The sequence below is a fragment of the Mobula hypostoma genome, chromosome 21, assembly GCF_963921235.1.
Source record: "Mobula hypostoma chromosome 21, sMobHyp1.1, whole genome shotgun sequence".
NCBI classification, from domain to species: Eukaryota; Metazoa; Chordata; class Chondrichthyes; order Myliobatiformes; family Myliobatidae; genus Mobula; species Mobula hypostoma.
In genome coordinates, this window is record NC_086117.1 from 22403031 (window position 1) to 22418746 (window position 15716).

General features: G+C 40.8%; 1 protein-coding gene across 3 annotated transcripts in view; it reads right to left on the reverse strand.

Moving 5' to 3' along the window:
* Positions 1-10070, reverse strand: part of usp20 (ubiquitin specific peptidase 20) — a 73482-nt gene extending 63412 nt beyond the window's left edge. For all 3 annotated transcript variants that reach the window (XR_010021218.1, XM_063073614.1, XM_063073613.1), the window contains exons 1-2: positions 9963-10070; positions 8317-8414 (exon numbers count right to left, since the gene is read on the reverse strand). Coding sequence is in view for 2 of the 3 variants with exons in the window: in XM_063073614.1 (XP_062929684.1) it covers positions 8317-8397 (81 nt within the window). In the remaining variant the exon portion in view is untranslated. The remainder of the gene's footprint in view (positions 1-8316; positions 8415-9962) is intronic.
* Positions 10071-15716: the final 5646 nt, after the last annotated feature.

Sequence of the window (15716 nt, forward strand, 5' to 3'; positions counted from 1 at the left end):
GGAAGTGCAGATGCTGCACCAAACTAGGTAAAGGCAACCAACTACTATTCCTGAAAGAAATAGAATCAGAATCAGGTTTATTATCACTGACATATTCAAAGTTCAAACTAAATTTATTATCGAAGTAAATATATGTCACCATATACAATCCTGAGATTCTTTTACTTGTGTACATACACAGTAAATCCAAGAAACATTATAGGATCTATAAATATTAAGAATATGAAATGAAGAATCCTTGAAAATGAGCCCATAGGTTGTGGGAACAGTTCAGTGATGGGCGAGTGAAGTTATCCCTTCTGGTTCAAGAGCCTGTTAGTTGAGGGGTAATAACTGTTCCTGAACCTGGTCAGGTGAGTCCTGAGGCTCCTGCACCTCCTTCTTGATGGCAGCAGCGAGAAGAGAGCATGGCCTGAATGCCGGGGGTCCTTGATATTGGATGCTGCTTTCCTGTGACAGCGCCCCTTGTAAACAGGCTCAATGGGGGAGATCTTTACCTCTGATGGATTGGACCATATCAACTACTTTTTGTAGGATTTTATGTTCAAAGGGCACTGATGTTTCCATCACAGGCTGCAACGCAACCTATCAATATACTTTCCTCCACACATCTATAGAAGTTTGTTAAAGTCTTAGCTGTCGTGCTGAATCTCTGCAAACTTCTAAGTAGAAGTGCTGATGTGCTTTCTTCATAATTACACTTACATGCTGGGCCCAAGGCATATCCTCTGAATGATAAAAATGACGAATTTAACGTTGATGACCCTCTCCATCTCTATTCTTCCAATGAAAATTGGCTAATGGACCTCTGGTTTCCTCCTCCTAAAGTCAATGATCAGCTCCTTGGTCTTGCTGTCACTGAGTGAGAGGTTGTTGTGGCACCACTTAGCCAGATTTTCAATCTCCCTCCTATATGCTGATTAATCACCACCTTTGATTCGCTAACAAAAATGCTTTGTCAACAGACTTAAACATGGCAGTGTAGCTGTGCTTAGCCTCACAGTCATAAGTATAAAGCTAGTAGAGCAAGGGGCTAAGTACACAGCCTTGTGGTGCACCTGTGCTCATAGATATTGTGGAGGAGATGCTGCTGCCAGTCCAAACTGACTGGGATCTGCAAGTGAGGAAATCGAGGATCCAGTTCCACAAAGAGGTATGGAGGCCTTGGTTTTGAAGCTTATTGGTTAATTTTGAGGGGATGATATTATTGAATGCCGAGCTTAGTTGATAAAGAACATCCAGATGAATGCACCTTTGCTGTCCAGATGTTCCAGGGTTGAGTGAATAGCCAATGAAATAACATCTGCTGTGGACCTGTTGTGCTGGTAGGCAAATTGGAGTGGATCTAGTTGCTTCTCAGGCAGGGGTTGATATGTTTCATCATCAACCTATCGAATCATCACAGTGGGTGTAAGTGTTACTGGACAATAGTCACTGAGGCAATTTACCACATTCTTCTTAGGCACCGGTATAATTGAAGCATGCTTGAAGCAGGCGGGTACCTCAGACTGGCAAAGCGAGAGATTAAAGAAATCAGTGAACACTCCAACCAGTTGATCTGCACAGGTCTTTAGTACTCGGCAAGGTACCCCATCTGGGCCGGATGTTTTCCGTGGGTTCACCCCCCTGAAGGATGCTCTCGGTCGGCATTAGAGACTGAAATCAAAATCGTCAGTGGCTGTGGAAGATCATGAAGGTTCCTTCATGTTTTGATGGTCAAAGTGAGCATAGAAGGCATTGAGCTTGTTTGGGAGTGAAGCCTCGATGTCACCTATGCCACTTGGTTTCACTTTGTAAGAGGCAACAGCATTCAAGACCTGCCACAGCTGTCGAACGTCCCTCAGCGATTCAAGTTTGGTCTGGAATTGCCACTTCGCCCATGAGATGGCTTTCCGGAGATTGTACTTGGACCTGGATAAGATCATAACTGAAATTTATCATGAAATTGTCATGTATATTGTGAAATTTGTTGTTTTGCAGCAGCCGTACAAGACATAAAAAAATTACTATCACAAAAATAGTGCAAAAGACAAATAATGTGTTAAGTGTTCATGTCTTCATTAACTGTTCAGAAATCTGATGGCAAAGGGGAAGAAGCTTTTCCTAAGACACTGAGTGTGGGTTTTCAGGCTCCTGTACCTCCTCCCCAATTGTAGTAATGTGAAAATGGCATGTCCCAGATGGTGAGGGTCTTTAATGCCTCATCCTTGAGGTATCACTTCTTAAAGATGTACTCAATGGCAGGGAGAATTGTACCTGTGATGGAACTGGCTGAGTCTATAACCTTCAGCAATCTCTCGTGTTCCTTTGCATTGGAGCCTCGATATCAGGCTATAATGCAACCAGTCAGAATGCTCTCCATTGTACATCTGTAGAAATTTGCAAGAGCCTTCAGTGACACATCTCCTCAAACTCCTTATGAGTAAAGCCACTGGTGAGCCTTCTTCATAATTGCATCAATATGTCTGGCCAAAGGTAAATCCTGCCGGATGTTGATGACCATGAACTTGAAGCTGCTCACTCTTTCCAGCACTGACCACTGGGACTGGTGCACATATTCCTGAAGTCCACAATCAATTCCTTGATCTTGCTGATGTTGAAAGTGAAGGCATGCTTAATGAAATGTAGTAACTTTATAGTTATCATTACCAAGACCAAATGTACTTAATTGCAAATTTATTTCATAACTTGAACTTAAATTCCCCTGTTGCTGTGGTGGGATTCAAAGATACCTCTCCAGAACTCAGACTGCTGGTCCAGTGCTAAGATGCTACGCAATATCAATAATGTCAGTGCTAATGACAAAGAGGAAATATTTGTAACTAAATTCAACCAAAGTTAGCCTTCAGTTAATTTGATTCACTTTATCTCTTATCAGGAAACGGCTGAGAGGACTGGACACAACAAGATTATACACACCATAAAAAATCCCAGTTGCTATACGGTTGACGTACTCCAGGATCAACCATGCTCACAGAGAAGTAGCTGCAGTATAGTTACAACACTGACATCTACATGACAATATGGAAAATTATCCACTTCTTTCTTCCAATCTGCGCCTTGTAAGGCATGAAAGTGCCTGACACAGGCCTCTCATGGTCTGAGTCGACGTTCCCTCCCTTTCTTGCTCACAAAATAGGATAAATTCAATCTCAATCAATTAATCTCAATCAAATAGGCACCAGGAAGTGTTGTCAATAGTGCCAACAAGTATAACTCAGTCTCTCAAACCTTTCTTGCTAATACCTACTTTCAGTTTCATCGGGATTACTTAGCCCCATGCCTCATTCTCTAATTTGGTCCTAACATGGAGCATAGTCATGAAACTAACTATCACAAACATCAAGGCAGCACTTAACAGAATGCAGCTTGAGGGGCCCTGGGAAAGATGAACTTATTGAGGATCAAGACAAAAATACTCCAATATTTGGAGGAATACTCACCAAAATGACAGTTGTTGAAGTCATTTATCCCAGCTCCAGAAAAGGACTGTGAGGGCAGTAATCTACACTCATACAGGAGCACAAGGAAACTGGAGGAGTAGGAGGCTGTCAGGCCCTTCAAGTCTGCCTCACCATTCAATGTGATATGGCTAACCTATGCTGGTGTAAATTCCTCTTCTGTGTCTTTTCTTTATACCCCTCTACTCATCCATTTTTCAAATTTTATCCACTCTACTTTAAATACTTGTAATGATCCAGCCCCCACTCAAGGTCACGTGAAGCCATGGAAGCAGGTGGTGGATGTCGTATGAGCAGATGGTGCATATCACAAGTCCTGGTTATGCGACCGCTGACGCCAGGCAGACTATTTCTGAAGAGCATTGATAATGGCAGAGGTCACTTGTTTTGTAAAGACACTGCCCAGAAGAAGGCAATAGTAGAACAATTTGCCAAGAACAATCAGGGTCAAGACAATGATCACCATGTCATATTGGCATGGCACATAATGATGATGATGATGAATGATCCAGCTTCCACCACCTGCCAGGGTAGAGATTTCCAGCCATTCACCACTTTCTGCAAGAAGTAATTTCTTCATATCTCAACTTTAAATGACCTTCCCCATTATGTGGTAGCTATGTCCCACTGTTCAAAACTCTCCCATTATCCCAACATTTACCTTGTTAAGACCCCCTAGGTTTTACATATTGAAATATTTTCCATCCTTCAAAGCTCCAAAGAATACAGATCCAAATTCAACCTCAGTAACCTTCATTCCATCACAAAATCAGAACAGAGGGAACTCCCTGTTGATTGTACGATGTTCAATTTCACCTTGACAACACGTAGCTAGTAAGTGTACCATTAACATTTGCACCATAGGAATGCCTGGGAACGGCCAATGAGAGAGAACATAACCACTGATATTTAATTGCAATACACTACACGTCCCCTGTGAGAGTACGGAATGAGACACCAAGAGTACAGAGCAGTTGGAGAGAGGTCATGTTTGACCAGAAGTTCTCACACAACAGCCAGATACAGTTTGTGTTTACAAGAGCAAGTTGAAGGCTAGATAACTTATTGTAAGTGACTCACCTCCTGGCATCTCAAAGCCTTTTCACTATCTAGATTATTACTGCCATAGAATACTTTCCACATGCCTAGATAAGTAATTCTGCAACAACACTGAAGAAGTTCCACACTATCTAGCACAAAACAACCTCTTGATTTGGTCCCCACCCACCACCTTAAACATACATTCCCTCCATCCTTGGTGCTTTGCAACTGTAATGTATACCATATCAAAATTACCTACCTCAGCCCCTCCACCAGCATCTTCTAAACCAGCAGCTTCTATTGCCAAGAATAACAACGATAGCTGGCAAAGCAATGCCACTGGTTTAGATTCCCATCAAACCTCCACACAATCTTGACTTGGAAATTGGTGCAGCTAAATCCTGGAACCCCTCACACAGCACAGTTTGTGGAAGTACCTTTGCTAAATGGACTACAACCATTCAACATGCTCACCATCAGTTTTTCATGGGCAATCAGGGATGAAAAATAAATGCTAACTTTTCCTGCGGCATCCACATCCTCAAAAATGAATATAAAAAGATGGGTTTTTTTTCCAAATTACAAGATGATGCTCAGGAGGAGGAGGAGGAGAAGATGGCAGCGCGACGCAGCGCGTGCGGCCACTTCGATGGTGATGTCTGTTATTTGTCAAGTAGGCAACCGTGCACAATTCTGATTTGATGGAGACAGACGTGAGAGTATGGAGGAACATCTGGAGGAACTTCTGAAATGCCCGCTTCACTGCCACTGTTACTGTGTGGTCCGGAATCTCCGGAGGAGAAGGCCCCGAATCCTCAGCTTTGCTTGTTTTGGCGGCCGGGATGAGGTCAAAGGCACTTGGCAGAGGATGGCGCTCGGGAGGCTGTATCAGAGGGGCTGGTCAGAGGCTCGAAGTTTTCGGATGGACGGACTCAGTGTCGGCTGTGGTCGGTCCTTCCAATGCATCGGCAGTTGTCGGTGCCTGGAGGTTTATGGCAGGGAGTTTCTCCCTTTGCCGCTGTATTGGGGACTCGGGACTTTTTTTTACCGTGCCCATGGTCTGTTCTTTATCAAATTACGGTATTGCTTTGCACTGCTATAACTATATGTTATAATTATGTGGTTCTGTCAGTGCTAGTCTTTGGTTTGTCCTGTTTTTCTGTGATATCACTCTGGAGGAACATTGTATTATTTCTTAACGCATGCATGCATTTCTAAATGACAATAAACGAGGACTGAGTATTCTCATAATCTAAATTTGATCTCATTTGTACTACTGCCCAAGTAGTGCCTGGTAGTCTATTCTAATCCAAGCTCTTTTCTATAAATGCTCATTCTCAGATGTGACAGTAGCTAGTCAGCGTGAAGGTGTATTTACCTATTTGCACTTATGCGCCATTTTACCAGGAGTGTTTTTGAAGCCAAATGTATTTTATTTCTGTGTACATTGTTAAATCACTTTTTTTATACGTTACACGTACTCCAAAACAAATACCCTTTATTTCAATTCTGAAGTGGGATGTTTATTCATTTACAAGTTATTTCAATGCTCCCTCCAGAGCTAAAGCTTACTGCATGCAGACAAAGCATCCCAGTCTGAGAAAAGCTTAAAATTTGCTTCATCATTTAGTCTGTTAAATTAGTTTATCATGCTTTTAGCACCAAGAGTAATAACCTAGGTAAGGTTATCTTTAGAGAAACCTAACAAAATCACTGTTGATACATTGGAGGTCTGTAGAGAGGCCCTACTAATTGTCCCTATGTAACTCAGACATCCCACCCTGCAAAAACTGATTTCAGGGAGGTAGCACCATCAATTTGCGGGAGACTTCCGGGAGAGGTGGGATGTCTGCAATAGAGTAGCTCCTTAGCAGCTAGCCAGCTAGTTTAAATAACGTTAGCTATGCTAATGAACGAATGACACTTGTTAAACTCACCTCAACATGTCTTTTACAGTCTTAACCCACCATGGGCAATAGAAAAGTCGCTGTTGCAAACAGTGCAGCGAGCAACACTGTCATTATTTTGACCCCTATTAAGCAGGGGTACACTTTAGTGTAGTCTGGGGTGATGTACATTTGTTTTTGGAACACTCTGCCATGGCATGCGCGCGCTCTCTCTCTCTCTCTCTCTGCCCCCCCAATCTCTCGCGGTCACTCGTGCGCTCTCGCTTGCTTTCTCGCTCTCTATCGCACGCGCGCTCTCGTGGTCGCTCTCGCGCTTACTCTTGCTTTTCTCTCACTCGCTCTCAAAAAAATTGATTTCCATGATATTGTACATAATTTGCGGGCATCAGGGAGCCACTATTAATATGCGGGAGACTCCTGGAAGTTCCGGGAGAGGTGGGATGTCTGGTTACTTAATTGAAAAAGGACCAAAGAATTATTTATCTGCATAGGGAGTTAGCTTTTATAAGCAATTAGTCTTGTTTTAAGATATAGAGATCATACAGAAAATACTACAAAATAATTAAGGGATTTGGTAGGATCGATGCATAAGAGAAGCTATTTTCTCTGATGGAGGAATTCAGAAAAATGAAGCCATAATATTTGAGTCAGGCCATTTAGAAGTAATATTATTAAACACTTTTCTATTGGAATGGTAAAGGAAATGTGAAATACTTTTCCAAAAATACATGAATGCTAGAAAAATTGAAACTAAACTCAATAGAAGACAAATATATCAAAAGACCTAGAAAAAGGCAAGGAAGAGGAAATAAATTAAACTGAAAGTATGGATCAGTTATTGTCCAATCAGAGGGAGGGCATGAATGGGCTATATCTGCCCTTATGCTGGTAGTAATGTCTTAAAATTGTGTGGAGCTTGTGACCCATTCAAATACGACACCAAAGATTATTTGTGTTTCTTTCAATTTATCAGTCTCTAATTGATTTCTTTAGTGAGTCAAAAACTTGCTGTTTCATAAAACAGGGAAATTTATGTTGCATAAGATAATATTAGACCATTATGGATTTACAGCAATGGAACAGAACGAATTATATTTTATTAAATGGAACCAGGAATCCAACTGCTGCTTAGGAATTAAACATTATTTTTAAATCCTCCGTTACTCTGCAAAAACTGAAAATAACTGAACCCATATTCCTACAATAACTTTGAAAAACAAGCTCAAGGATTTAAACCCAAGGATGAAGAATGAACAGGAATACATTTCCAAGTTATGACAGTATGAGACCTAACTGACAATCTGCAGGATATGGTGTTCCCATATAGCTGCTGCCTTTACCCTTCTTGGTAGTCAAAGAAATGTTACATAGGCAACTGCATAATTAATTTTGTGGATGGCATGTAATGCAGCCACAGTGCACCGGTGGTGAAGGAATTAAATTTTCAGATGAGTGTGGTGCTAATGAAGCAGGCAGCATTATATGAATGATATTACATAGTAAAGCCCATCAAAAAGCAATGAAAATAAACGATCACTATCTGTGTTTTGCTGTGTAAGCTGATGGATGTATCTTTCTAAAATCAGCATTACAAAAACTAAACCTTAAACATTGTCTTGGAATCTATTACATTGATGACATGTCCAGTAGAGGTCACCTTAGTGTTCCACTGGTATGACAACCTTGATAATGTCTCAAGTATCCAGAGTGGAGGTTAACTAGCACAATACGGAGAAAGCTGCACTAAACCAAAAATATAAGAAAAAGGCATCTATCAATAATAACTATGGCACTTTACAATGAGTGCTAACTTGGCAGCACTAGGTGGTTTGAATAAAGAATCAATCTGACTCAGGCCACATATCAAAGTTAATGCAATAAATTAGCAAATTTAACAACCTCTTTACCTTTGATTTTTGCAACAGCTCCTCTCTCGTGATTTCTCCAATGGAATCCAAATGTGGACAGATATCAGCTACATTAGACATTGCACAGAACTTTGATGCTGAAAGAAAAATTGGGGTTATTAAGGGAAAATATACATAGATTTATAAGCAGTCCCATTACTGATAAAAGATATTGGGTGAAGTATTAACTTAATCTAACCTCACCTCAGCTAGATCATTAAACATGGTCTTTCTCCATGTAACAAAATGTCATATCTCCTTGTAACCCATTCAATATATTCGGTGGTAGACACGGTATCTGTGCTGTTGCATGGAGATAAAGGAGGCCCTCAATGTATGCATATCTTAACCAAATGTCTGATCGGATCATTCTCAATAAAAATAACTGTAGAGTTTTAAAAAACTGATTCTAATTCTTATGAAGCTTGAAAGGGTAGGTGCAGAATTGATGTTGCCCTGGCTGTACTGCATAGAATCAAAGATTGGGTATTCAAGATTAAATATAAATTTCTTCATTCAAGGGGTAGTATTGTTTATAAAATTCTCTACTGAAGAGGACTGTGGATATTAAGGAAGCCAAAACACATGGTGTTAGTAAAGGAATTCCCATATGGCTTGGCTGCCTTAATATCCACAAATCCATTGCCAGCCTTCAGTTCATTAAGCCTTCATAACTCTCTACAATTGAGAATGCCAAATATTCACTACACTTTGGATGACAAAAATCTTTTCTCAGTCCTGAATGCCTGATTCTAGGCACCTCAGTCAGGGAAACGTTATTTTAGTAACAGAAATTGGCACAGAAGTAATTCAGCTTACTGAATGGCAGGGCAAGAACCAAATGGCCTGATCCTGCTTCTATTTATTGATTTCTTATGATAACTCTCTGTTTAAGAAAAAACTCTTACTGCTTCATATATCTCAATGTACTGGACTAGAGTTTGAGAACAATAACAATGATTTAATATATAAGTAAAGACAGCTGTCAGGTGACTTCGTTACCGTAACCTCTGATCTGATTACCTTATGCAGTTTATAACAGACACAAAATTGTAAGTTCAAAAATTATATTTGAATAACAGTGAAAATGGGCAGACTATATTGCTTCCAACTGATCCGAGCTGTTATCGGGGAGGGCTATGGTAAAAAACCTGAGATTTCTTCAGAAAAATTCCCACTCAAAAGAAAACTGGTCCCTGTTCGGACTGACATTATCGGTAAGGAGACTGTAATGCTTGTCATATGGATAGAATCCCGTACGAGCATCCACACATGTACTAAGGACACTGCTGATATTTGACAGCCACAATTAACCAAGTTGTTACGCACGTTGGAAATCAAGCCCATCTCCATTCATTCTCCACCCCAGCCTCAGCGCAACTGAATTCTGAAGCTGGGTGTTTTGGGTTGATTGGCTTAGTTACAGACAAACTAAAAATCAGAGGACATCTAATCGGTGCTGAAATCAGAGTGAACACGAAGAACTTGTGATGCCGGGTGTGGCGAAGGAATAAGCGACATTCAGCCTAACAGCTGTCACAATCCAAGGCTCACTGGGGCAGGCGCTCAACAAACGACGAAGAACCGCCGATTAGTTTATTTTTTTAATCTATCATCTTAAAACAGACTCATACTCCAACAATTACCTTGTTTCGCCAGCCCTCTGTAATCGCTATCGCCCCCTTTTCCTCACCCTCCTTTATTATTTTCGTTCAACGCTAACCAAATCGCACCTCCGCCATGTTGGAAAAGCTTGCGACTGCGGTGTGGTCTGGGAATCGTAGTTCCCCGGATGCTATGGGACTACAACCGCCCTCTGGTCGCGCGAAGGGCTCTGGGAGCTAAGAAGTAAAACACCGCAGATACTGGAAATCTGAAGTAAAAACAGAAAGTGCTGGAGATATTTAGCTGGTCGGGCAGCAACTGTGGAGGGAGAAACGTTTCAAGTCGATGATCTTTCAACAAAAGAACCAAGATCAGAGAAGGCTACGGAAAGTGAGCCAACTCCATCACAGATCTTCTCACCACGGAGCACATTCACAAGAAAGTAGCATCAATTATCAAAGACCCCACCATCCAGACCATGCCCCCTTCAATCAGTCTTAGGTCCCGCACCCCCAGGTTCAGCAACAGTTATTACCCTACAACCATCAGGCACTTGAACTGGCATGGATAACTTTAATCACCACTACTCTGAACTGTTTCTACAACCTGCAGATTCACGTTCAAGGACTTCTTACAGCCCTTGTTTGCAAGATTATTTTTATTTGTACAGCTTGGCTTCTTTTGCACATTGGTGTGGTGTGTGTCGGTCTGTGTCTTTTTATATATAACTTTTTGTAAATTCTATTATATTTCTTTTTTCTCATAAGTATATGTAACACATATATATATAGATAATAGATCTATTTTGAAGCTTTGAACCAACTAAAAGTGAGAAATAAGACGTTTTTAGTTGCAAAGATGGGGGTGGGATGGAAAGAGGAAAAGTTCTGTTTTCACTTCTGGAGACTCTAAAACTAGATGGCATAGATTTTTTTAAAAAGTTATTGATAAATCCAATGAAAGTTTCAGAACGAAGTTGAAGAACATGGAGAAAATATACATCAGACAGAATATACATCAAACTCCAAGAAAAGATTCTGTTTGGTGGAGACTGTGTACCATGATGCCCCCCCCCCTCCCCCCAGTCAAGCCGTAGATGAGACCCGGAACATCAGGGAAACTGGGGGTACGGTATATGGTTTTAAGTACTATTGCATAAAAAGATCACACGGACCATCTGCACATTCTACACTTACAACTCGTTGCTTTGATGCTTACAGTTGTGCAATAACAGTGCAAAAAGTATGACAAAGTTGCAAAATCTGCTTAACATGTCACTGCTTTATACCACACAACATTATTTTGTTCAAACTGTAATAAGACACCAGCGTATATGAAGTGTTGATGTTCATTTCAAATCAGATTACCATCAAAATGTCAAACACAAAGCTAATCTGATCTGACTTTAAAAGGCAAATTGACAGACAACTATTGAATCCATATTTCATTGTACGTTTGCACTTGCCCAAGATATTTCAAATACATAGAAAAGAACCAACTAGATGAATTACAAAAAAAACTAATTATGTAGATGTTATTTAATGAGTGAACACGTAACTTAGTATTGTATTTTAATACTATACCCAAAACATGTGATTCACAAAGCTGCAGTTATTTCTTTGCAACATACATCAAAGTTGCTGGTGAACACAGCAGGCCAAGCAGCATCTGTAGGAAGAGGTTCAGTCGACGTTTCAGGCTGAGACCCTTCGTCAGGACTAACTGAAGGAAGAGTGAGTAAGGGATTTGAAAGTTGGAGGGGGAGGGGGAGATCCAAAATAATAGGAGAAGACAGGAGGGGGAGGGATAGAGCCGAGAGCTGGACAGGTGATAGGCAAAAGGGGATACGAGAGGATCATGGGACAGGAGGTCCGGGAAGAAAGACGGGGGGGGTGACCCAGAGGATGGGCAAGAGGTATATTCAGAGGGACAGAGGGAGAAAAAGGAGAGCGAGAGAAAGAATGTGTGCATAAAAATGAGTAACAGATGAGGTACGAGGGGGAGGTGGGGCCTTAGCGGAAGTTAGAGAAGTCGATGTTCATGCCATCAGGTTGGAGGCTACCCAGACGGAATATAAGGTGTTGTTCCTCCAACCTGAGTGTGGCTTCATCTTTACAGTAGAGGAGGCCGTGGATAGACATGTCAGAATGGGAATGGGATGTGGAATTAAAATGTGTGGCCACTGGGAGATCCTGCTTTATTTTTTTGCTATTTTTGAAATCGTGTATAATTCAACAGCATTATAAGCTTTCTCCAAATGCCTGACAAAATTTGAAAAAGAATTTGCCAAGGTATCTGTTGTATATTTAATATTTCAGTGATATTTGAGTAATACTGTAAATATATTGTTTGATTAAGCATTTTTGTTTGTTTAAATAATTCATTATGGGTTATATATAAAAGTACATGAATGACATACATTATCACACCATCATGTCATATCTGACTGCCTGACTAAAGTAAATGAAGTAGGCATATTTATCCTGTGTTTTAGTTTTGATCAATTTATGGAGTTATAAAACAGGGCAGTGACCAGCAAAGACACTGTATTTGAGCGTAAATGTAGTTTTCTAGCATTGCTTCGTTAACTGGTGCATTTAGCATGTACCAGTAAAAGTCTGATTATCAGTGCAACACAGCCCTGATTGACACTTCAGAGGGAATGGTTAAATCAGTGGAGGGTCACTACTAAGGGAGCATCCAGGTTGGCATCAGATTGTGCTGAAGGATCGTCAAGGCCAATTCAGGACACTCCAAAAGGAGGGCTTGGACTCAGATCTTGACAGAGTTGAGGGAGCACCCATGTTACCTGTGGGACAGCACTGTTGCAGAGAGAGTGATGGTGGAATACACAAACCATCATTGAGTTAATATGGATATTCAATTAAACAACACCTGTCAACTGTCAATATTATCTTATATGCCTATCTATTTATTAGTAATATTATTTTTCTTTCTTTTTTGTATTTCGACATTTTGTTGTTCTTTGCAGATTGGTGATTGTTTGTCCATCATATTGGATGCGGTCTCCCCTTGACCCAGGATGAACTCTGGGCGCCCTCCCAAGACTATGGTCAACACGCTCCTAGAAGACAGCGGCGCGGCTAATGTAGATGAACTGAACACATTGATGAGGGAGAGGGAGAAGTGGAGAGTCCATCATCGTGCCCGATGCCGGCCCCCTAGGCCTGAGTCGACGAAGTAGCAGTAGTCCCCTTGACTCTATTGTGTTTCTTGTATTTACTGTAAATACCCTCAGGGAAATGAACCTCAGGATTGCATACGTATGTTGACATATATGTATTTTGATAATAAATTTACTTTGAACTTTGAAGTCCAGCACATACTGGGTGACAAAGCTTATCATGTAGTGTTGAGCTCTGCCTAGCCACCCACAACTGTGTGGCTAGGCACAGTTCAAATGCTATCTTTAAATTTGTTGATGACACACCTATTGACACAACATTTTCAACCTCTCACTGCTACGGGCAGAAGTTCCCACTTGCTTCAAAAAGGCAAGAATTATAGCAGTGACTAAGAAGAGTACTGTGAGCTGCCTTAATGACTCACCCAGTAGCACTCACATCTACAGTGATGAAATGCTTTTGGAGGTTGGTCGTGACTAGGCTGAACTCCTGCCTCAGAAAGGATCTGAACCCATTGCAATTTGCCTATTGCCACAATAGGTCAACAGAAGATGTTATCTCAATGGCTTTTCACATGGCCTTAGACCACCTGGACAACACAAACACCTATGTCAGGATGCTGTTCACCGACTATAGCTCAGCATTTAATACTATCATTCCCACAACCCTGATAGAGAAGTTGCAGAACCTGGGCCTCTGTACCTCCCTCTGCAATTGGATCCTCGACTTCCTAACCGGGAGACCACAATCTGTGTGGATTGATGATAGCATTTCCTCCTCGCTGATGATCAACACTGGTGTACCTCAGGGGTGTGTGCTTAGTCCACTGCTCTACTCTCTATAAACACATGACTGTGTGGCTAAACACAGCTCAAATACTATCTACAAATTTGCTGATGATAGATTGTTGGTAGAATCTCAGATGGAGACGAGAGGGCGTACTGGAGCGAAATATGCCAACTAGTGGAGTGGTTTCGCCAACAACAACCTTGCACTCAACATCAGTAAGACGAAAGAGCTGATTGTGGACTTCAGGAAGGGTAAGACGAAGGAACACATACCAATCCTCATAGAGGGATCAGAAGTGGAGAGAGTGAGCAGTTTCAAGTTTCTGGCTATCAAGATCTCTGAGGATCTAACCTGGTCCCAACATATTGATGTAGTTATAAAGAAGGCAAGGCAGCAGCTATACTTCATTAGGAGTTTGAAGAGATTTGGCATGTCAACAAATACACTCAAAAACTTCTATAGATGTACCGTGGAGAGCATTCTGACAGGCTGCATCACTGTCTGGTGTGGGGGGGCTACTGCACAGGACCAAAGAAGCTGCAGAGGGTTGTAAATTTAGTCAGCTCCATCTTGGGTACTAGACTACAAAGTACTCAGGACATCTTCAAGGAGCAGTGTCTTAGAAAGGCAGCGTCCATTATTAAGGACCTCCAGCACCCAGGGCATGCCCTTTTCTCACTGTTACCATCAGGTAGGAGGTACAGAATCCTGAAGGCACACACTCAGCGATTCAGGAACAGCTTCTTCCCCTCTGCCATCCGATTCCCAAATGGACATTGAACCCTTGGACACTACCTCACTTTTTTAGTATATATTATTTCTGTTTTTGCTCGATTTTTAATCTATTCAATATATGTATACTGTAATTGATTTACTTATTAACTTATTATTATTATTTTATTGTTTTTTTCTTCTTCTATATTATGTATTGCATTGAACGGCTGCTGCAAAGTTAACAAATCTCATGACACGTGCCGGTGATAATAAACCTGATTCTGATATTGTTGGAAGAATTTCAGATGGTAATGAGGAGCCAGTCTTCAGTTCTTAGTGTAAATGGAAAACAATAAACAATTTAAAATTAAAAGGACAGCTTTGCAATCAAGCGCTGTCTACAGAACAGAGGCTGCTGGCTCACAGCACTTGACTGACTTCTCAAGAGTTGCAGTTTAAGACAGTGGGATTATTTAATCGGGCTTGTTTCAGACCAGAAAATGTGGCTCATTTATTTAGTTCAAGGAAGATTGTGCACCAGATTGATATCATCACTTAGCATATCAAATAACCGATCTGTTAATAGTTAGAAGGTCTGTATGCTCAGAAAGTCAGCTTTATAGCATTAATTGTGGGAACTGGAAATTGCAACTCCAGAAGCTTTTAGACCATTTGTTTATAAAAAGATATCTGAAAAAATATATACATGTGAAGTCACCCAAGTGGCAGAAAAACAATATAAATGTAGAGAGCAGTCAGGCCTATTAGGCATGGCCCAGAAACATCAAGAAGAATAACAGAAACATGGGGTAAACTAGAATCTATTTCCCTGACCTCGATTTCTGTGACAGATAAATCGTTCGTCTGCATTCCATGGATATGTCTTTTTAGCTTATAGTAATTATATCTGCATTTTGGAAATCTTTTATGTTTTAGAAATAAATTGTAATTTGAAAATCTTAGAAATCCTGTGAATTTTAAGTGTGTTTTAAGAGTGTTGTCTGGACTTTAAAAATGTATCACTGAAAATAAAGGAACTGTGTTAAAACCACTTTGTTAACTGTGAATATCTCCTCCTTGTAGGAAGGAAGGTCCTACCATTAAAATAGTGGATATTAGTGGAGGATAAACAAGGAAGCGAACTAG